The sequence below is a fragment of the Gobius niger genome (genome assembly GCF_951799975.1).
Source record: "Gobius niger genome assembly, chromosome: 11".
Lineage (NCBI taxonomy): Eukaryota > Metazoa > Chordata > Actinopteri > Gobiiformes > Gobiidae > Gobius > Gobius niger.
In genome coordinates, this window is record NC_136862.1 from 18,722,334 (window position 1) to 18,746,159 (window position 23,826).

Sequence of the window (23,826 nt, forward strand, 5' to 3'; positions counted from 1 at the left end):
AAAAAAGTTTCCCCTGAAAATGTGTATTTTTATTAACCAGTGAAGTCTCTTTTTTTTTTTTTTTACTTCTTAAATAATTTGACCTTTTATAGACACCCTCAGCATTATATAAAGTGAGATGAAAGGTAGACATATTTTTATTTTTGCATCAGTCGCTACACATACGTCATAGGAACCTTCAACGTTAGCATTTTGTTTCACCCGGAACATATTGATCCGCACATCCGGAGTCGCAGGAATGCGGAAGGAAATGTAAACATTACCAAGAGATGTTTTATCCATGATAGTTTTTCTAATCGGTACTGTAAGATATCGATTACACTCCGTCGCAGTTTCAACATGACTGACTGGAATCCAATAGCGAAAGAATACAATCCCCTAAAAGCCGGGAGTATCGATGGAACCGATGTGGAACCTCATGATCGCGCTGTTTTTAGGGCCATGTATGCCCGATACAAGCCCAACAAAGGTGTAGTTGGGGATCCGCTGCTCACTTTATTCGTGGCTCGTCTAAACCCTCTTACCACCGAGGAAAAACTACACGAGGTCTTCTCGAAATACGGGGATATCCAGCGGCTGAGGCTCGTGAGAGACATCATGACGGGCTTCTCCAAAGGGTACGCTTTCATTGAGTACAAGGAAGAGCGGTCCGTGCACAAAGCCTGGCGAGACGGAAACAAACTTGTGGTGGACCAGCATGAAGTCTTCGTCGACACGGAGCAGGAAAGAACACTGAAGGGATGGGTTCCGCGGCGGCTCGGAGGCGGACTCGGGGGGAAGAAAGAGTCCGGGCAGCTGCGGTTTGGCGGCAGAGACAGACCTTTCCGAAAACCCATCAATCTCGGTGGTGTCGGCCCAGCGCCTGATCGAAGCGTTGGCGGATGGAGGGATTGGGACAGATCGGGATCGGGATCGGGGCCAAGAGAGAGATTCGATCGGGATAGACGCAGGGACTTCGACAGAGGAAGCAGGGACAGTCGTGAGGACCGAGACCGGTATCGAGATAGAAGGCACAGAGAGAGGAGATGATCATGAGAGTGACTCCAACTAATGTGTTGCATTTTGTTTCTTGCACGTTTTGGGTCATTTGAACATTCAGCTTGTCTCCTCGTGGTAAGACGAGATAAGATAGGACTTTATTGATCCCAGAATGCAGAAATACACTGGTTACATCAGCTCACAAGAACACTCAGTTGGTGCAAAAACAATAGGAGAATGTGCAAGAATTCAAAACCTCTGATGCTCCTGGTCCTGGTGTCATGAGATGGTCCTCTTCTTTTTTTTGTTTTTAAAATCTAGACGTCTTTTTTATTTTATTTTTTAGGTGCTGACTTTCACAGTCGATTGTCAATGGTTACCGCCTGGTGGCTTTATTCTGTGTGTAGGCCTTTTATCCAAGCCCCATTGACAATAAAAAGAATCCGGTTTCGGGCATGAGTCATGGGCTGGATTGTTTTCCCCTCTTGCTCACTCTAAAGTCCCCAATAAAAATGTTTTATGGCTACTTCATTGACCAGATTTCTGCCCATCTCTGCTTGGTAAATGATGTGTGGACTCATGCCTTTTCCATTAGCTCACACTGGACAAAAAGCCCTAAAATCCGGGAAGATATAATAAGATCCTAGTTCATGGATCTGTCAGATATCCGGAAAGTATCCTGGAAAATCCGGGAGGATCTGATCTGTCACAGATCCTGACATATGCATATAATTATCTTTCCGGATCTGAGAATTTAAAATGTTAGTATTTTTTTATTTGGCAATATTTCATTAAATAATCTTTACGTATGTACGGGCAGTATTTTGGAGATATTTAAACAACATAAAGCCTCACTTTATGAGCTTGTTAAATGTTACTGTACAGATCCAGTGGTGCATCTGTGAGATATGACTATCCGCGACAAATCCGGAAAAATATCCATACTGGATTCTCGCAGGTTCAATCTTGGTACATGTTCAATGAAAAATATGTCAATCGTTTGTGCTGTTTTGTGCTGTAAAAATCTTCGTTTGTGCTGTTATCGTTTTTGAGATATTGATGATTGTTTTTTGCATGCAGTGTGTGTTGCCGTGCGCCTCTGACACATGCGCGCGCCTCAGAGGACGAGGGTGAACGCCTTAAGACTCTAAAGTTTGTAATAGTTTAAAAACCAAACCCGTACAAATGGAAATCTTTACAGCACAAAACAGCACAGATGTAGAGGAAGCAGTGACACCATTTTTCCCGTTTTGGAACTTTATAACAAGCAGGGTGACCTCAGATCTGACCAATAAAACAATCATTAATATCTCAAAAACCCTAACAGCACAAACAAAGATTTTTACAGCACAAAACAGCACAAACGTAGCACAAACGATTGACATATTTTTCATTTAAATTTGAGTATGATGGGAGGCCAGGTTCACTCTAATGGGTGGTGGGGTGGAGGAGGGGGCACATGCACGCGCACTGTCTACTGTGCCATTGAGACCTTGACGCGCGTCACAAGTTTCTTCTACTAAAAGAAGCGAATATTCATCCTTGCATTGGTGATGGCGTCTAAGGTTGAAAATACACTCAAAATTACGATTATGCTTCAATCAACATACCGGAAAATAACTACATTCAACCGAAAAATAAGAACCAATCAGGGAGCTAGATTATTTTGAAATAGTTGTGGCGCGAAAGCCGATTGGCTCGTGCACCTGTTGTGGGCGGGAGGAACAGAGACGGGCGCTCGCGCTGTACAGTCTGTGTTGCGGCCAGAGCGGGGAGCGGTGCGAGCTCCGGAGACACGGAGAGAGAAAATGTTCTTCCTAATGTACGTTCTCTTCGGACTTGGACCCAGCAGAGTGAAATGGACACAACATCGACTAAGCCTCGGGTGGGAGCATAGAAATATATAAGAGAAGTCGAAGCAAACCAAAAACCAAAACTGGATCCTTGGGACTAGAACTCCGCGCCAAGAACCGTTAGATAGCTAGCAAGCTAAGTTAGCATACGTGTGCTAATGGCTAGCTTTATCTAACGACCGATGTCTGGCATTTACGTAAGTATTTTACTTCACTGAGGATATTGGCACTGTGTCGCTAGCAATCAGACAAAACACTCACGTTATTTTCTACTGTCCCTAGGTTACAAAATGCAAGTCTAATAAATGAGCTGAAGATAAGCCAACCGTTTTTTTGTTATAGTTAATATTAGTTTGCCACTAAATTGTGCTGCATAGCCTTCTATTTTAATAAATTGGACTGAGTCATGTCATTTACAAAACAACATGATAATATTAATAATGCCTTTGGTGCTAGACATTAATGCCTTGCACTAAAAGTTTAATATTTACACTGCTTGGCGCTGTTTTATTTTTAAAGCCTAAAAGACAAAACTTTTAAGTGTGTGTCTCTGAGACAGACTGTGTGTGTCAAGCCAGCACAAACCTGGTAAAAATAAGTATTACTCATTATTTTCTTACCTTATTTGCGAAGTGCCATAAATATTGCACTTTCATGCTGCATTCAATCTCGTTTGCATCTTGTAATCATTTACTGTTATGCTTTTACTATTAATAATGTCTATATTTGCTTTGCCACAAAAGTTTTGGGAGGATCTGAATGCTGTCCACACATGGATGAGGACCAGGGTGGATGTCGATATGAGGCAAGTAAAAAAAATGAAAAGAAAACTAAAGGGTTGTTATATGCTGTATCAGCCTGTTTTGTTTTATGTGTTTAGATCCATTCGGACAGGTGCGCACTGTCATTGTGTCGTTGGGCAAAACACTTCCTCCACCTTGCCTCCAGTGTCTGCATACACAGGTGTATGAATGTGAATGGGTGAGTGATTCCTTGATATAAAGCGCTTTTAGTGCTAATGTAGGTAGAAAGGCGCTGTGTAAATGTGACCATTTAGGACAGTAAGTTCAATCATAATTTTGTCATACTGTTTTAAATCAGCCTTTCTGGCCTTTAAGGCCGTGCATTGGGAGGGAAAAAGTATTAATGTCCCAACAGATGTTTGTATCATCTGCCTTTAGTTTTTTATCTTGTTTGTTGTGATTTTAGAATGTAATGATTATTCTTATTTACAGGCCATGCCACTTTGACAATGCCTGTTCGAGCCAGGTGTCAGAGGCTGAGCAGCTTGGGCGGGATTGTACCACGATGGAAGACCATGCGGAGATATATGGCAGCTTGAGTAAGTTGACGGTGGTGGTGAGAGGGTACGTTGGCAATAATTGGAAGCTTGTGTCCCTTACGTAGGGCTTTGGGTGTGTTCTATGAAAAGTGCTGTACAAAAATGATTTCCTTTCCCCCTTAGCAAAATACTATTTATCTGTCTAATTAGCCACAACTTCACCATATTTGTCTTTTAACAGAGTACTGGCAGACAGGAAGTGGTGTGCAGGGAAGAAGAGATGACACCACTGCAGTTGAGGGAGAAGAGCCAGACAGAGGTGATTTTCAACACTTTTTACAAAGTAATGTATTTACCATATATAGTACATATACATCCTTTTCTTATGAAAGATTAGCAGTGTATTGAACACATGTGGCAGGCTGCAAGCACTGGAAATGAGTTGGATGAGAATACTGAAAGTTAATGTTCAATTAAAAGAAATGTCAGAAAAAAAAATTTAAATTTTTTTTTTTTTTACTAATTTAAACTAAAGACTTCACGTAGTTCTGATCTTGGTGCCATTTCACACCCTCCATTATGAACACACATTATCCTCCAGTGAAGTCGTGTTACATCCATCCATTTTGAAATATTTATTGTAATAATCTTAGATAGGAAAATAACCAGAGTGGAAAACCAGCGGCTGACGTGTCGCTTGTGTGCACAGAGCCTCTTGGATGCTCAGTGATTGGCTTCTTCTCAACAGTGGCTCACACACCCCAAGAGGCCACATTGAGTAACCTGGAGAGGAGGAAGACCACAATCTGAGGCCCACAAATAAGGTAAGTACAGGAAAGCCTCTCCTACACTGCGGTTTTACATGCTAGGTTGGCCAAATGAAACTCAGTTTTGTCACCTGCAGTGCTGCACATGAACAGTGAGGAGCTGCAGACGAGGACACTGGAGACACAGAGGGAGGACCGAGCTGGAGAAATGGACAGCGCAGCGCCAACGTGACTTTCTCTTTGAACCACAGCCTGGTGAAGGAACATTTGTGTGAGTTGTGAACTGTTTGCTAGGAGATTAGATTTGATTCTTTACCTTTTGTTAAAGCCTTGGTTCTGCATATCTACTGATTCAGACATGGGGGCAAAAACATTGAATCAGATTTCCAAGATAAACACTGAGGTTTGTCTCCATTAATACTAGGTTTGACCTACAGTCTGTATTCATCTAACTGCTTATTTTATCATTCGCTTCCTTCAAGATACTTTTTTTTTTTTTTTTTAAGCACTCCTTAGTGACATTGCCTTGCTTTTTTTTTCAGGAACATGCAACCCTTATTAGCGCAATAGACCATAATTTAAGGCCATCTTCATGCCAAGACAAACAGGTAAGCTAAACACATTTCAAATGAAGTAAGCAAACAAAAGCTATCCTTACATGCATGTAGGGCTTTGTGCAAAAAGTATTTGATGCTGATTTACTGTATATAAACAAAACATATTTATGTTTTTTTTTTTTCTTAAAGCACCTGAATCCTGTGAAAGTGGAGGCCACTGGCTGATGGGGCTCCTCTGCCTGCTGTTTTTCTGAAGAGGACACCAGTGAAACCCAAAGAGACACCCAGCCTCACAACAGTGTAATGTCATGAAACAGTCGGACAGGGCGGACGGTCCAGCCTGTGTGGTCATGATGTTGCGACTTCCCCCACAGAACACAGTTACCTTGGAAGCTCTCTTTTTATTTTTCCTTGGCGAATGAAAAAATATTTGTCCCACGCGTCGCATAGGGCTGCACAGTTAATTGTTTTCAAAGCAAATTGGAAATGACTGCAATTGTTCGGTAATTCCAAACATGTTCTAGAATGCATGTGAAGTTTTCACTCTTATGTGTAAAATGTGACGTCAAAGTGAGTCTCATCTGAATCTTGAATCTTAAAGATTGATAATTACAACACAAGTCTAAAAGAATGTTATTGATATTAATATACAATTGTGCCGCCCTAAATGAGAAGTATTACTTTTGTACTGTTTCAATTCTTGGTTCAGTCCAGGTCTAGTCCTGGTACAGTTTAAGATTAAGGCGCTTTATTTGTCATTATACATCAACTATACAACGATAAGTGTCCTTGGCATTTGACCCATCCTTTGACGCTGCTGGGACAACCCGCCAGGAGCAGTGAGTGACGGCAGGACCGCCCCCCAGGGACCAATCTCCAGATGTGGATCCAAGTCTGGCTGGAGGATTTGCCTATTGTACATGTTTTTACCATCTGTCATTAGTCCAAGATTAAATCTAGTTTAGTTGTGGCACTTCCACACTGCTTCAAGTCATATCCCTTCTCTCCAAACAGGACAGTTTGAAAGGTTATTGGAAATGTTTTTATGGTTCATATGTGAAAAGTTTCATTGATTATCTGATTTCAGTTTGGAGAGAGAATGTGCTTTGCAGGCAAGTGTATTATGTTAAAGCAAGCTTGTTTCCCCCGATATGTTTTGAAGGTTTGACATTTCCAAAATGTGACATGGTTAATAAATTAGAGATTCCTGAAATATGGTATCTTCACTTAAATATACTGTAAGATGCACAGGCATTTTGTCATATCTGTGAAATATGCAGTAAGTTCCAACTATATCAAAAGAGATCTTAAGTGAGATCACAGATGGGACCTGTTAAGGATTTGGGTTCAGGATATTTTGGTGTACCAGAGGGATAAAGATCCGGAGATCTCCAAAAGATACAAATAATATGCAAGGGGATCCGAAATGGATCTGTCGGAGATTCGGCTTCCGTATATTTTCCGGATACAAGAGGGATAATATCCGTCGATCTTTAGAAGATACAGAAAATATGCGGGGAGATCCGTGATGAATCTTTTGAGAATACGGGATCCGGATATCCGTATATTTCAGGGATAAATATCCGGAGTTCGGATAATCCCGGATACAAAAGTGGTCCCGATCCGGGAAGATCCGAAATTTGCATACCTCGAAGATACGGCTTGCATATCTCCGGATATTCCCCGGATCTTTGACAAATACGGACATATACTGGCTTCCGGATATCTCCGTATATTTCAGGGATAAATATCCGGAGTTCGGATATTCCCGGATACAAAAGTGGTCCCGATCCGGGAAGATCCGAATTTGCATACGTCGAAGATACGGTTTGCATATCTCCGGATATTCTCCGGATCTTTGACAAATACGGACATATACTGGGTTAAATCTTCCCGGATTTTAGGTCTTTTTGTCCAGTGTCATGGCATCTCTTCTCAGGAATATGGCAACAAAAAGGCTATAGGGATCATTTATTGTTACAAAAGTAGAATCAGCTTCACTGTCACAGGTGCAGAAGTCCCTACTCTGTATCTATAGAGACATGGCAACCGGTTTAAGTTCAATATTCAAATCACTGTGCGCTATAGCAGAAGGGATTTGTTCTGTGTGCTATTTTTTGCAATAAGGTACACTGTATTTTAAGCTCTTAATCATGCCACTATCTCCCTGACGGTTTGTGTGTATTAATAGGACTTCCCATTGGCCAACAGGAGAAATTCTGTCTCTGTATCGTGCTGAAGTCAATCCTGTAAACCAAATGTGATTCATCAGGTTTTCACAACAACACTTACTCATTATTATAGTCTTATGAAACACTGCCTTGTTACCTGAATGCTGGGTTGATGCCTATGTTGTCTGGCTGAGGGAAAGCCGGAGTTCTCCTTCTTCGACAGGATGTTGGAGGAGGAAAATCTTTTTGATACTGAGACTTCATGTCGACTGGATCTTGATTTGGGTGATCTAGGGCTACTGTATCGCTTTGGTTGTCGCTTGCATGTCCTGTTTTTATTCCACTGGAACCCGTGGCATTATCTTCACTTGAGAACACATTGTGATGGTGGTGAGAATTTTGAATAGTCATCTGTCCTGTTACATTTAGCACAGAAAAAATATATCACCCATTAATGTGTTAAAATCCACAGTGCTTTAGTTGTCTACAATTATTGACTACACTTTTTAGTGCACAAATAGATTGAACACCTCAAAAGGAAAAAATGGACCAGTTGTGTGATTTGATGACATATGATGAGATGGATTTGATAGATTAGATCCTATATCAGATTAACAAACTGTTAATTTAATTTACTTTACTATTTAAACTTTAAAACCCAAAACATAGTTCACAGGGGTATCACATACATACATACAGTACATAAGTACATAAGCGTTATCTAAATTTGCATAATAAAACCGTCATGAATATATTTACGATGCAGTGTTTTTTCTAAGCCTCCAAAACATGCATAATCACATTATATGCAATCTTAAAAATGATAAGATTAAAATGCCTGAAGACCTTTGCCTCTGTCCTGTAGTGGGATAGGCCTGAAGCAGAATGCCTCTTGTGTTGTAGTTTCCATCTTGGCAGGGCTGTCTGGATACAGGAGAAACCCTACAAACAAACATTTACTTCATCACATGTCTCAGTCTGAATAAATTGAGTGCATATATTCATTCTTTTTTTTTTTTTCTGGTACAAAGGGCAACCATTACCTGCAACTGCTGGTGGTTCCCCTCTGAACGATCGAAACTGTTGCAGCAAAAGCTCTCGCGGATGGTGTGGGGGTCTCAATTTGGCATTTTCCAAGATTATTTTATCCGTCGTATTAAGACGCCGGCTTGGATGCAGTGGCATTACTATCAACTTGATGCAGATACAACCTAGCTCGTATAAAGGATGAACACTGCACATTATTATACAAGTAGAACTCCAACATGGGATTCAGCAATCTCATTCTAATGCAGATACAATCACTCAAATATTGTTTTGAGTAAAATGGCCTACAAAATAATGTGCACTTTGTAAATTACAGTACTGTGTGGCTTCCTTTCCTCTTTCTTCATTGTACTGTTAGTTAGCTTATTCCTATATTCTCCCAAACACTGACATACATTTTGATAAAGTATACTGGATTAAAAAAAACAGTCTTACCTGAGAGTGTAGGCAAATAGAAAGCCGTTCTCCTGCACGTCTGGTCTATATTGTTGTGTAGGCCTACTGTCTATAGCAGAATGTTTATTGCTGTTACCATAGAGTTCAATTCTTCTGTAGGTGACGGATACTGCAGTCGCTGTCGTCACCGCCTGCTACAATAAAAACAGCTGCAACTGTTTTAGGAGAAAAGGTAGCCTGCATTAAAGTGAGAAAAACAAAACATCATAATTAGTAGGTTCATTTAAGTTTTACTGGCTCATCATCAATGTTTATCTCTGGACTGTAAACACTTAGGTGAAAATAATTTGAAGTGGGGCAAGTCACAAATCACACAAAATACTTTCTCTTGTGCTGTGGTTACCCCGGAGCATTTGGCCTGCCCTCAGCAATGCGCTGTACCTCGCTCTGAATGTTCATCTGGCATTTTCCCAGCAATATTTCTTTTGGAGTAAAGAGCCTGTTTTGGCATGTTACGTGTCAGTATGGAATTTTACACCATAAATGGTTTTGACTAAATTTGAAAACTATTTACCCAAGAGTTAGAGGAAAAAGTACCAGAGGACAGCTGTAATCATCTGATGACAGAAGGGTTTACCATGAAAACAAATTGCAAATGTTAAAGGTTGAAAATTAAGCTGTTGCGTACAGTATGTTTAAGGATAAAAGGAGGAAGGGATGGCTATAATTTATGTATTTGCCTTCCACATACAATATAGCCTAATGAACATATAATAACAACTTTGGTTACGCCTATACATTTTATCTGCAAATTCAGAGTGCCTCAGCCCATCTCTTTTGTCATATTGTCATATCAATCAATTGCAATTGTTCCATCCATTATTCAGACAATACAAAATTAACCTTATTTACTTAGTATAACTTTTATTTTCTGTTATTTAAAGGCATACTGCAGAACATTTTGGATTATGCAGTTGCCATTACAAAACATGCTTCTAATGACCAGCTCGACTCGACAGATTTGGATGAGGACCTTTAACTTTTATAAATCTCATATTTGCCTTTAGTCAACATCTCTATTGAGACGAGCAGCTCACAGCAAAGATACAAATGTGCTTGTTAGTCCGGTAAATCATTAAAATATTCAACCATTCATACTTTTTTATTCGTATGCCTAGTAGTTGTTGTGTCACATACTTACAGCATATGCTACTAACTTTGCACAACTAAGAACTAATTAGGCAGAAAGGATTAGACCAGGGGTATCCAAACTATGGCCCAAGGGCCAAGTGCGGCCATTTTCAATTGGCCCGCTGCATTCAATTTAAAAAAATTAATGAATTTTTATTTTTTTTGTAATTTTAGTATATATATATTTTTGCTTTAATTGAACATACAACAAATGAAAATCCCTTAATAGAAAGCTTAAGGCTGTTATTTAATTTATTTTTTACTTTAAGCATATTAAATTAAAAAGCATAGTTAACATTTTATTGAATTTGCTAACTTCGATGCGATAGAGGTGAAGTTATATATCTGATCTCTACAGTTGTTTGTATATTTTTCTGTATGCGGCCCTCAGTGAAAAAAGTTTGGACACCCCTGGATTTGACTAAAGAACAATTAATTTATAAGACACTTTGACTCAAGCTTGCAACAACAAGCATCACTGTCTAAATTTATCAACTTTGCTTTTTGTGACCATCCCAGGAATCGACCCCATGACCTTCTTGCTGTGACGTCAGCACACTGGTCACATCGCCCCATGCCACGTTCAAGTAGGATGACTAATGAAATGATAAAAGTCTAATAAGGGCAAGGGGCGCAGAATCGAGGGATCTCACAGAATAACACTGCTTTCACACAGTGTTGCACAGTTGGCTCCTCATGGATAGATTTCCTCACGCGCCAGCAGGAGTCTCCCGTCCCTATAGTAACCACTGAGAGCCGTGAGCACTGAGCAGTTAGCTTCGCTGTCTGCAGACACAGCGTTGAACTGCTTTTTCCTCATTTTATGGCAACTTTCACTAATCCTCAGTGGAAATAGCAAGCGGAAGGGTTAGGACTGCTGCATTTTCTTTGTAAGTGTGTAAAATAGTCAAACAGGACCGGCCTATGGAACTTATTGACTCCGAACTTTGAAGCGCTGCTGTATCCAGTGTCCGGAAGTTCCGAAGGAAAAAAAGGAAAAAGGCATAAAAAAGAGCTGGCCACTCTTCCCCGAGCAATCTGAAACGCTTTTACTCTCGAACGACTTTAACTTCTTGAGTTTTTGGTGTAAACTTGCTGTTTGATCTTCGATGGGGCTCCCTACGTTGGAGTTTAGCGACTCTTTTCTTGACAGTCCGGAGTTCAGAGAGAGACTGCAGTGCCATGAAGTGGAGCTGGAGAGGACAAACCGATTCATAAAGGACCTTATTAAAGATGGCAACATGCTCATATCAGCACTTAGATGTAAGTATTGTGCATTATATTATATGGATAAAAAGTTTATTTAGATTTTTTTTTTTTTTTTTAATCTAATGCCATAACCGGTTGTGATAGTTGATTTCATGAGTTGGTGATTTGGCTTTGTTAGACACACTGCTGTTTATTATATTTGATTTCATATGAATGTTGTTAATTGATAGTGTATAGGCTAACTGAACTGCTCTCTTGTGCTTTGTCTTGTTATAATCATAATGCCATTATGCACAAATACATGCAGCGCTGCAATTACTTCCCATAATCATTAATGAAACACGTGACCTAGAAATACCTTACAATACTGTGTTTGTGTCAGGTCTGAGTCCTAATTCAGATAGTAGAGCAACACAAAGTTCCTTTTATTTACCATCGAAATGGCAACCCCCTTTTGGGTGCTTTTGTAATGAATAGCTCGCACACAGAACAGTGCTGTTAAAGCTATAGTCATAAATTCATAAAGTGTCTGTGTATTTCAAAGGTTACTCTGGAACAGGGGTCACCAACCTTATTTCAGCTGAGGGCTACTTTAAGAGCATTAAGTTGTTCGAGGGCTACCAGTTAAAAACAAATCCTAAAGACTTAAACGTACACTGTTCACTTATAGGATATTGATCCCATATTATATTAAAATAGCTTTATTTTAAACTCATACCGAGTTACAAGAACCGAAAAAAAAGGAATTTTAAGAATTAGAGTGTTTTACACTTTAGAAAAAGTCCCAAAGGCTACTGGACATGCCCCAAAGGGCCCCTGGGTGCCCACGGGCACCACGTTGGTGACCCCTGCTCTGGAACATACACCCTAATGGCAATACGGGCCTTTTTTAGCCTCAACGCATTGACCTGCTTGTATATATCCTGTTAATTTCTATTAATTTGTGTTACTTTATTGTCATTGCTTTGGAAGTTCATTATAGCTTTATAAACAGCATGTGGTCAGGTGTTATATTCCAGTATCAATGAAAGTGACTTGTGAGTAATAAGCTCATGAGCTCATTGACCAATATATTACATCTGCAATCTTCAATCAACGAAGATTAGAAAAGCAAGCATACATCTCAAAAGCAGAAATACATCCTATTGGTTTAAACGTAAGACTATTTATTATATAACAGATGCTTTGTTAACACTTTATTATTATTTATTTTTCATTGTTGAGTTACAGCGCATAAAAGTTTTGTTGGTTTCTGACCACACTCAGTTATCTTGCACACACAGCCCAGCTTTACAAATAGTACCACCATGAAAGGGCATAGCACCCCTGTTTTTACACATATTTTGCTATTACATCATCCTATTAGCTGGTAGGATTGATGTCTCTGATTTAACAGGATCCACTTTCATTCCAGACATTCATTCCACTGTTTACAAACAGTGGAAATAAACCAGGTGACGTTAACGTTTTATAATGAAAAGCTTTATAAACTGGTTTATAAGGGTCATTAAGAGTGTCCAGGTGCTTGGCCCAGTGTTTCAAGTCCGATTACAAAATCACACTTTGTAAATCCTACTAACAATGATGTGCTTCCTGACTGTTGTTAGATGTTTTGTTGATGAACAAAAGACCTTTCAGACCAGACTCCCCAAAGTTACGCTTCATCCAAATTTAGTGCCTTTACATGACCTTAAAATTGCAGTTCACAGACATGAGTCATGACTCTGAATATTGGTCTTCATGACATCCTTCTTTTAAAAAAAACTGTTGATTAGAATTAATGTCTCTATATGACAAAAAAAAACTTCCCTCTCAGTACAAATGAAATAAATAAAAATAATAATAATAAGAACTTTATGTAAAGCCTTTCACAGACAGTCACAAAGCGCTTTACATGAGACAATTATACATTCACCCCACACTCGGTGGTGTTCAGTTTCCCCTGGGGGAGACTGACAGAAACGCTGTCGTGACTGCACACATCTGCGCCAACGGTCCAATGCAGCAAGTTTGTGCACCAAATTACAAACAATGATTCAACAATGACATTTGGAATTGGATTTGGAACTCCTTTAGTTTTTGCCTATTCATCTGAAATTTTGGCCTCATCACATTTATGAACGTGAACCTAACCTGCAATCATAAAGCACTTCAACCAACCTCATTAGCTAGTCTCATGGCTCTCACTGGACACATCGACAGCTTCTCTATTCACTCATCTGCTGTACATCATCACATCCCACAGACGTAGTTTCATGTTGACAATTTGATTAGAGAAGAGCTTTTGTTTTCCTGTACCACTTTTAAATAAACTACATAAAATCTAGCCAGCAGCCATTTTCCCAGGTCCTAAAAAAGTGGAGAGATTTAGATTCTGTAAAAGCAAAAACAAAACAAGAAGGTGGATAGAAGGTACACATTCGTTACAGATGCAAAAATCACCAGACTGCTTTTATGTCTTACTAACTCAAATTGACATTACAGACTATTACGAAAACATTGTATACTATGTAAAAGAGTGCTTGCTAAATACCTTTCAATCACCAAACATTTTCTCACTACTAGTAAAAAAAAATCGGATATGCTTCAGGATCATTCATTCATTCATTCAGTCAGCCCGGTGCCACTATTTCGAGAACTTTGACTTCCCTTTTGTTCTCACTGTGCTGCACTAATATAAGCTTGCTAATGTCTGCTGGGGTCAATAGTTTTACGAAAAGACACACACATCCACAAAGTCTAAACCAGTGATCTGAAGTAAAAATAAGTACCATGAAAAACGTAGAAAATCTGCAAAACTCTATCAGTGCAATCAGGCAGATGAAGAGCTGGACCAATAGTAACCAGATGTTTTCAAAAGGAAACATCACAGGTTGTGTTCATAATGTCATAACTTTCCCGCCTTAGCTCTGTCTCTGGCCGTGCAGCGGTTCTCCCAGTCTCTCCAGGACTTTCAGTTTGAGTGTATCGGAGACGCCGAGACAGATGACGAAGTTAACATAGGTGAGATCCCAAGATCGTCTGATGAATGAAATGGTTTTGTTCTATGGCGTAATGGCGGAAACCAGCTTCATAACATTCTGACCATACGCCTTGTGTTTTCTTACTTTAACAGCACAGTCTTTGAAGGAGTTTTCCCAGCTTTTGAGCACAGTGGAAGAGGAGAGAAGACGGCTGGTAATCATATTTATTTTGATATCCAAACCAGATTATGAATAAATTACTATTTGAGGTAAAGCTGAGACAAGGGGGACTGGTAACTAGGTCAGAAACCCCCGAGTAGCAGAAGCACGTGACTTAAGCCTTGGAGCTATTTCGAAAGTTCAGTAATACAATTTAAATGGTCTGTGCCCGATTTTATCTTGAGTGAAATTTGTTTTGTCGCCTTGCAGTGTATTGTGAAAGAAAATGGGGAGGGGGGGAATGATTGTGTCGTAAATATTGTGTTGTATTGAACATTATTCGAGGAATCACAAAAGTGGAACCAACGTGTCATGGTTTGAAAGAGGAAAATGTCAGGTACTCGGCGTCAGGGCCTTTAATTCTTGCCTCCATGATTTACTGAACCAAGATGGAAGATGACACCATGGGCTTGGGCGAAGAGGGCTCCTAGAGTGCTCATTTGTGTCTGTTAAGGCAATTCCATTCTTGTCAAAAAAGAAGAAGAAAAAACCTCCAGGAAATTGACCACTCATTTTGCTTTAATCCTGCTTTGGTTTTCCCACAACTCTGACTCACACTTGTTGGAGGTTAAAGCGCATGCCAGCAGTAGCGTCGAGTGCTCCATGGTGAATTCAGGAGAAATGCCTTTGGAGTTTGAGCCTCTTCAGTGGATACATTTGTGTGGGAGTGACCAGAGTCTGGCACAGTCGTCTGCGTTTCGGGGGAGCCGGTGTACCACATATATACATTACTGTGTGTGTCTTTGTGTGTGCTTTGGGCCTATGCATGGTCTGGTTACAGAGGAGCCATGTGGAACCTATTCTGTTGATTCCCTTGTGAGGCTACGAGCGCTGACTGCCTGGGAAAGTCCGTAAATGGCTCCTAGTGTGTGTGTTGTTGTTTTTACTTCTCTTTTCCCCCTTTACCAGTTGAAGTAGTGCCTACTCGTTTCAACACCTTATAATGCTGTCATTATTAAGTTAAAGGGCATTTCCGACTAATTGGCCTCTCCTATATACCTGCCTGTTCAACCTGAAAGAACTATTATTAGGGAGACACAAAGCTTTCAGTCTCTTGGTTTTGGTTTCTTCATGTGAAGTTGGAAATGAAGTTTCCCTGGAAATGAGAAACCTTTTTGTATTAAGAGAATGGAATTTCAGTTTCAGTCCTTAAATGAGATGAAAAATGTGACCAAAAGAGACTTGCTTCTGTTTTACATAGCCTTAAAGGGGACAGTGACCCAGTATAAACACAAGAGGTCTGATCAGTTTTAAATAGCTTAGCCGTAGTACAACATGCATGCTTTGCATGTTAAACCATGTTTGCTCTCAGCTGTATTAAAATGTAGTTTAGGAAATGCTAAATACTTACTTGGCATTGTTAGACTAATGCCTTAATGTCCCCTTTTAGGTTGAAAGCACACAATTATTTTCCTGTCTTCTGGTTCATTGGTCACCTTTGTAAATCCACTGCACAACTACAATGGCAGCTTACATCCAGACTATTTTTTTAGTTTATAAAGTTCAAGTAACTTGTTGATTTGTATGATCTTAAGTTACTTCATTACAGAATATTCTGCTACTGCTGAGGCAATTTAGCACAGCAATGTTTTCAAGGCATCAACATGTTGCAATGGCATGCTTTTGGCTGTTGGACAAAACAGGTTAACCAAAGTCTACGGCAAGTTTGCTTGGTGGCGGGCCACCATGGTGATCCTACCTCAAGCATTGCATTGTACAAATACTAGTGTTTAGACTAAACAGGGAGGTGTGGAGGTGTTTTGGCCTGGCAAACTGGGCCTTTTTCACCTCATTAGAGGTGAGAGATGTTGTAAATCTCGATCTGAATAAAACATAACTGTTTGAAAGGAAGTGTATTCTTCCACATTTGAGGGACATGCCACAAATAAACAGCTGTGATTGGAACGTCCTAAAATTGGATGATGGAAATAATTAGCTGTGAGCAGAGTTTCAGACGCTCTAGGATTCAAATAAATCGTGGGTGTGGGCGCATTAATAGAGAAAATAATGATAGGTGAGAGTGAGTTAAGCTTTTGTCTAAGAACTAGAGAGTAGCTGGTTCGTTTCCTACATGTTGTGCCCCTGGGTTTCCTTTCCTCAGTAATTGGTTGCAACATGGCCATTTAGTGTAAAAACAAATTTGATTGTTGTTTCTAATCAACTAATTACATTTCCTCCCTTCAGATTCAAAATGCTGATGATGTGTTGATTTCACCACTTGAGAGGTTTCGAAAGGAGCAGATTGGAGCAGTCAAGGTAGAGTGACACCACCAATAACTACTTACAGAAATCCATGGTCGATTTTCACAAAAGATAAGGCACATTGCAGTGTGTGTAGTTAGTAAAAGGTCATGGGAATGGGACGACAGAAGCACGCCTCAGACAGACAGATATCTGGACACAGAGAGGCAGTGTAAACACTAAATGACTCTGGTGTCTGGTTTCAGCAGCTGTGGCAAGTCTCAAGATCATTTTATCTCATTCATGTGCTTCACTTTGGCAAAAAAGAAATCAGTGGCAGGGAAACCAAGAGCTGAACAAAGATGTTACAAATATAGAAGTGCAAGCTAATACCCTTGAGAGTGAAATTGCCCAGTGATGACTGAGGAGACGTGCAGAATGTGGCAGAGCTGTGCGATGCTGTTAGGGTTGAGGCTCTAAGGGTAAAGTTTTTGCAAATATTTTGGCTAAGTCTCCTCATGCTGATTATTAATAGTCCCTTATCTGTTCACTGCTGTTTAGTTCTAAATAAACACAAGCCGACCCCACAGCCCAGTGCTTGAAGAAGTAAATGCTCATCAGATGAAGAAGCCCCAAAGAATGTCATCGATTAACAACAAAACACAGAAAAAGTCCAACCAGATGCTATTTTTGTTTTGTTTATTCAGGAGTTTGTTCATGTTTTATAACACTGTAGTATTGTATACAAGTTATACAAGTTAAAAAATCCTTGCTCATGTCTATTACTTAGGTATAATAATACTATTTTTTAATCATACCACTGTGTAAGACGGCACAGAAAATGGAGGAGCAATATGAATATGAAAATTGTATTTAATAGTATTGGTATGGGGTAAACGAAGAGGTGAGTGAAGTTTGGAGCTGGGATTTAATTATGGTGCAAACATTTTATATAGTAAAAGGTAGACACCCTAGTCCCAGCTACTAACAATGTATTCACAATTCATTCAACTTGCATTTGTGTGTAATTAATGTTGGCGATGGAAATATAAATGAAAAGTTTCAGCATTTTTCTTGTTGACCCACAGGAGGGAAAGAAACAGTTTGACAAAGAGACAGAGAGATACTACTCGGTTTTAGAAAAGCACTTGAGTCTATCATCGAAAAAGAAAGAATCACAGCTACATGAGGTAGGAAAATCTGTTTTTTCTTGTTGTTTTAACAATTATCAAGGTGCAGAGTTATAAATTAAACTTGTGTTTTTTGTGATTGTAGGCTGATTCGCAGATGAGCAAAGACAGACAGATCTTTTATGATGCGTCGCTGCAGTACGTCTTCAAAGTCCAAGAGGTCCAAGAGAGGAAGAAGTTTGAGTTTGTTGAACCGGTGAATGGGAACTTCATAACTTTGTAGCAAATGTTGTAGAACTGAACCGTTGGGGTGCTCGCTCCACTGGAGAAACTGGAGTGTGCAGCACGTAAACAATGATTTGACTTTTTGATGATAATTGCAGCTGGGACAGTGATGACGGAGCATGTTCAGACAGGATCACACAAATGCTGCCTCACCAGGTTCTGAAAAACACAGATTGCGCTTCACTGTTTGGACAGTGATAAAAAATATTTTAATGACATATATCAGTGAAGCCCACTTCCTGTTTCTGTAGTGGCTCTTCCTGCTTGGAGATCCCGACAGCATGAGAGAGAGATAAACAATGGTGGAAAACAGCAGTCCACTCTTGTCTCTATCTGTGTGTTGACTTGACTGTGTTGGTTGATTAGAAAGTGTCATTTAAACATGTCTTTACATTCTTCTGTCTTGTAGTTGTTGGCCTTCCTTCAAGGCTTGTTCACGTTTTACCATGAGGGCTATGAGTTAGCCAGTGAGTTTGACCCCTACAAGCAGCAACTCCAGTTCAACTTGCAGAATGTAAGTGAACCAAATATTTTAATGTGAGTCAATTGTGATTTTTTTTTCACACAAAACAAAAAATGTATTAAAGCAGATTATAACTGGTGTATTCAGGAAGCTTGATCGATTTCAGATGATTATTTTTTATATCATTTATACACAATAATAACATGTCTTTAATTATTCATCAATTATCTAATGTATTTTCATAAAGTAGTTCATGTATCATTCCTGTTTAGGCACGAAACAACTTTGAAAGCACTCGCGCAGAGGTGGAAAGGCTTATGAAGAGGATCCGGTCTGCAGAGGAAGACTTCAAGGCGCCGAGTTCCTACACTATGGAGGGATACCTGTACATACAAGAAAAACGTAAGTCACAGTGAACTGCCAAAACTAATCATGAGGGTTTTTTTTATAAGTACACCTTTTCTCTTGATAGGCCCACTGGGGAGTGTGTGGACAAGATACTACTGCACTTATGAGAGGAGCTCCAAAATGTTCGCCATGAGCAGTCCAGATGCCAGACCAGCCAATAGACAAGTACCGATGCCATATAACAGTGTTTCTATGTTTTTAAATGGTTTGTATGATGCTCACTTTATCTCTAATCTCTGTTTTCAGAATGGGGTGGTGAACGGGACTCCAGAGATGTTCAAACTTCGCTCGTGTGTAAGAAGGAAAACTGATTCAATCGACAAGCGCTTCTGTTTTGATATAGAAGTAGTGGAGAGGTAAGACAATAAACTACAGCTCAATATTGTCATTTTAGATGACACAATATTGCAAGAAGCAACGTCTTGAGTTAACATTTGTCTATTGTTTTCACACAATTTAATGGATGTATATCTCTATAGACACGGTGTCCTTACTCTACAAGCGCTCTCTGAGGCAAACAGACGTCTTTGGATGGAAGCCATGGATGGAAAAGAGCCAGTATGAGCAACAAAACTATTATGATTTAACATGGTATTTATGAATACATATTAACACTTACTTGTGCACTTTTAGATCTACACTCTGCCTTCTCTGCTCAGCAAAAAGGAGGAGAGTGAGTCATTGTCTTCCAATATCATAAAAACAGCAGTGCCAACACCTTGATTTGGTTTTAAATGTGATTATTTTGTTTCGCAGCGTTTCTCAATGAGGCCGGCTTCAGCTTTGTCAAAAGGTGTATTGAGCTGGTTGAATCAAGAGGTAATGTAGATGTACAGGAAAACATCTTAGTATGTACAACACTGTAAATGACTTAATAAATGTATTTTGTTTCCGTGTTGAAGGCCTGACCACATTGGGCCTGTACAGAACTGGAGGAGTTAACTCAAAAGTACAGCGGCTCATGAGCAGTGTTTTTGGTGGGGGATTCTACCTTTTAAGACATACATACACTAAACATTGCATCCTTGTAACACTTTTAAATCAAATAAACTATTCCTCCCCAGCGTCCACAGCTCCCTCAGATGTGCAGCTGGATGCCGACGCTTGGGACAATAAAACCATCACGAGTGGTCTGAAGAACTATTTCAGGTGATAGTGCGGAGAGCAATAGTTTGAATAAGACACGTAAGAAATACAAGCTCATAATTTACTTTTATGTTACAGATGTCTGGCAGAGCCTCTACTGACTTACAGGCTACATAAAGACTTTATTAAGGCTGCAAGTAAGATACATTTATGCTAAATAATGGCACGAAATATTAACTGCATTTTTCACAAATTAAAAGAAATGCATAAATCACAATCAAATACTGCATAGACTATAATTTGAATCTATCCATGTTTATTTTCTAACATCAAAGACATATGTACAATGTGTGACTGTTCTATTTCACAGAGTATGATGACCAGAAACACAGAGTGAGGGCCATACATGCCCTTGTGCACAGACTGCCGGAGAAAAATAAAAACATGTTGGAGATTTTGGTCAAGCATCTCCAAAGGTAAGACATTAACTCTATCTTTTGTGTGAATTTGTGTCCATCAATACTGCTGAGGTCGGTCCATTAATGAATCATGTTTTGCAGAGTTTCCTCTCACAGCGAACAAAACATGATGACCGTGTCGAACCTGGGCATGATCTTTGGTCCCACATTGATGAGGTCACAGGAGGAGACAGTCGCTGCCATGATGAACATCAAGTTTCAGAACATTGTTGTGGAAATTATTATCGAAAACTGCAACAAAGTAAGTCCCCAGATCTCAAGCATTCAGATGAATATTATGCAGATAAAAACTAAGTCTGTCACTGTCAGATTTTTGGTGAGCCTCCCGACCTGTCAGCGCCCCTGCCTCAGGCTCCTTCCTCTCGGTCCACTCCTCGCAGAAGCAAAGCCATCTGTCTATCATCTGGGAAGAGAAGGGCTCGTCTCTACCCTCCAACTCTGTGCCTGGCAGACAACGACAGTAAGGATCGCAGCAACAAAACTGCTCGATTATTTTATTAAAAATAATTCAAATCCATGTATACACAGTGTATATACGTACATTTGATAATGCGTTACTTATCTTTAGCTGACTGTTGCCTCTTTGCTCAGGTGACACATTCAGCAGCAGCCCCAGCACCACTCCAATGGGCAGCCAGGAGTCTCTGTCCTCTCACTCCTCTGAGAAAAATGGCCAATCCCAGATGTCTCCTCCTTCCTCTCCCGCTGCAGAGTCCGGCTCGTCCCCTCCAGCTGCTTCCCCCAGTCTCACAAACGACTCAAAAGATCCCAACCCCCCTCCCAAATCCTCCCCTCAGACCTCCTTGTCCTCTTCCTCCTGGACGTCCTCCAAGCTCGGCCTGTCCCAGCTGCAGACCCCTTCAGTCTCGAGCTCATCTCTGGTCTCCAGCACCGACAGGACTCTTTCAGCCAAGGGCGACTCCATCTTGTCACTGTCTTCTTTGAGAGAGTCCAGGTCGTCCTTAGTCGATCCGTCCCACCAAAACACCTCCTGCTCTGCTTCAAAAGAGGGCCCCGCCACGCACTCTTCCTGCATCGCAAAAAGCCCTCGCTCTGTGGCGCAGTCAAACGCAGTCATCATAGAAACAAAAGTAACAGACGACACACCGCAGCAGCATCTCCGGACGCACAGAACCGCCTCTTCCTCCTCATCGTCCTCTTCATCACTGTTTCCATACCGACTGTCCACGTCCTCCTCTCTCACGTCCCTCCACATTTCAGAAGGTGCATTCAAGTTTTAAAATACTTAAGATGTGAAAATGTGGTGTTCAATTATGGAGTACTCTTTTCAGAATACCTTACCATAATATTACTGATAAGATAAAGCATCAAAAAGTATTATTGCTCATCTAGTACAAGTTAACCCCTCTCCCTGAAGGTCTTTATTCGGCCAGCTGCCAAAACTAACATTTGCAGTACTGCTGATGAAGCTTCCAACCTTTTGGTGTCAAAACAAATTTCATAACTCATCGTTGACACTCATTTGACTTCCATCACCTCTAGGAAATATACTTTATATACTTAATATGTTCAAACTTGTGATGTTTTTTGCAGATTACAAAAGCTGCCACGGCTCAGTACAGAGTCTGATGTCTTTGGACCCACAGGAAGTGACACGTAAACTGTCTCACATGCGCTGTGCATCGGACGTGAGCAACAAACTCACTGCAGCCGTCGCCAGTAACGGATACCAGAGTCCCGGATCTCTGTAAGTGACTCGGCTGATTTGAATTAAAGACACATGGAGATCCTTACCGATGATTTGTCAAAGAGGAAATGTCACTAAGGCCATTCTCGTAGACACAGCTTAACTACAACAAAGAGCAGTAGGCAGATGCTGATTTGATGTATACATTAGGCATCTGTTGTCGTATTTTATGTGTTGCTTTTAAACTAACTAATGTACACCATCTAAATGATTCCTTTGCTTTGCAGCTTATCTGTCAGAGCCCCACAACGGGACAGTTCAGTGTTTTCTTCTGCCTTAGATATTTCAGGAAGGTACGTCAAATTCAGCATCAAAACCAACTCATTTTTTTTTTTTCTAAATGTTATTTCTTTTCCAGGGATGCTAAAGCTCTGTATTCATGTGAAGCAGAGCACAGTCATGAGCTCAGTTTCCCACAGGGGGCACTGTTCACAAATGGTAAGATTCATTCATACTGCTCCTTTTCTATGAATCCCATGACCTTTTTTGTATTTGTGTGCTCTAACTCTTGTTTCTTAGTCTTATAACGCTATGAGATGTTTGTATAACATTTTGCATGCGGGCTGTTGACTGAACCTGAGTGCTTGTGTTTGCAGTCTACCCCTCAGTGGAGCCGGGGTGGCTTCAGGCCACATACAAAGGCAAAACCGGTCTCATCCCTGAAAACTACATCACTTACATGTGACTAACTACATTTAGAAATAGACCCTTGGATTGTTTGTGTTCTGACAATAACACAGACGCTGAGAATATTTAATGGAAGTATAATTACATACATGTTTTTTTTCTGTATATAATGTACCTGTATGAATTTTAATGTATATTGGTATAATATTAATCATTGTGTACTTTTCCTCTGGTTGTGTCCCTAATTTCAATGAACTGAAATGACCAAATTAACTTTCAATATCAGCATAAACACACAGGATTAAATGAACTGTTTTTACTGCCATAAATCCTGTCAGCTACTGATTGTTGTTCTTTCAGGTGCCCAAATAAACAAAACATTTACTGATGTGGTTTTCGATTGGCCTTCTTTACAGATTATTGTGGTTCCACTGTTGAACATGACTAATTCAACGGAAAGTTACTGGGAATTCTGAGAGGAAATTTGCAGACCACCACTAAGTCTTTTTTCCTGACTTTCCTAGTCACTAATTACAGAAAACAATATATATTGTTGCAAGTTATGTCTTGGAACGTTGTCTTAGAGACTTTTTTTTCTTAAATGTACTGTATATGACTGACAATAGTCTACTCTACAGTATCTTTGTTGTGAGGTGGATATAATATCTAGAAAACTAAAATATATACTAAAACATTTTTTTTTTTGCAATAGAAGCTCGGGAATGTTAAATTAAAGATTGGCTGTTGTCCATTAGAATTTCAAGCAGATTACACTTTATAAAAAAAAAAACACCAATAGATAATCACTATCAAATTTTATGCCTGC

At 40.0% G+C, this 23,826-nt stretch overlaps 3 protein-coding genes across 3 annotated transcripts; 2 read left to right on the forward strand and 1 right to left on the reverse strand.

The window, feature by feature from the left end:
* Positions 1 to 228: 228 nt before the first annotated feature.
* snrnp35 (small nuclear ribonucleoprotein 35 (U11/U12)) lies at positions 229 to 1,300 on the forward strand. The gene has a single exon (XM_079566996.1). It carries the CDS (start codon positions 340 to 342, stop codon positions 1,027 to 1,029), a length of 690 nt encoding a protein of 229 aa, XP_079423122.1. The 5' UTR covers positions 229 to 339; the 3' UTR covers positions 1,030 to 1,300.
* Positions 1,301 to 7,423: 6,123 nt separating this feature from the next.
* On the reverse strand, positions 7,424 to 8,811 carry LOC306970914 (uncharacterized protein). The gene is made up of 4 exons (XM_079566997.1): positions 8,652 to 8,811; positions 8,455 to 8,550; positions 7,766 to 8,024; positions 7,424 to 7,684 (listed from the first exon to the last, which is right to left on the reverse strand). The coding sequence occupies exons 1-4, from the start codon at positions 8,791 to 8,793 to the stop codon at positions 7,597 to 7,599; spliced, it is 585 nt and encodes a 194-aa protein (XP_079423123.1). The 5' UTR covers positions 8,794 to 8,811; the 3' UTR covers positions 7,424 to 7,596.
* A 2,050-nt stretch (positions 8,812 to 10,861) lies between these two features.
* On the forward strand, positions 10,862 to 23,304 carry arhgap42a (Rho GTPase activating protein 42a). The gene is made up of 24 exons (XM_079566976.1): positions 10,862 to 11,505; positions 14,359 to 14,454; positions 14,567 to 14,628; positions 16,818 to 16,889; positions 17,903 to 18,004; positions 18,090 to 18,200; positions 18,639 to 18,743; positions 18,965 to 19,094; positions 19,165 to 19,265; positions 19,347 to 19,456; positions 19,580 to 19,658; positions 19,734 to 19,773; positions 19,857 to 19,919; positions 20,003 to 20,077; positions 20,165 to 20,249; positions 20,325 to 20,383; positions 20,557 to 20,662; positions 20,747 to 20,906; positions 20,975 to 21,125; positions 21,257 to 21,889; positions 22,220 to 22,373; positions 22,601 to 22,666; positions 22,732 to 22,811; positions 22,970 to 23,304. Exons 1-24 carry the CDS (start codon positions 11,352 to 11,354, stop codon positions 23,056 to 23,058), a joined length of 2,883 nt encoding a protein of 960 aa, XP_079423102.1. The 5' UTR covers positions 10,862 to 11,351; the 3' UTR covers positions 23,059 to 23,304.
* The last annotated feature ends 522 nt before the right edge of the window (positions 23,305 to 23,826 follow it).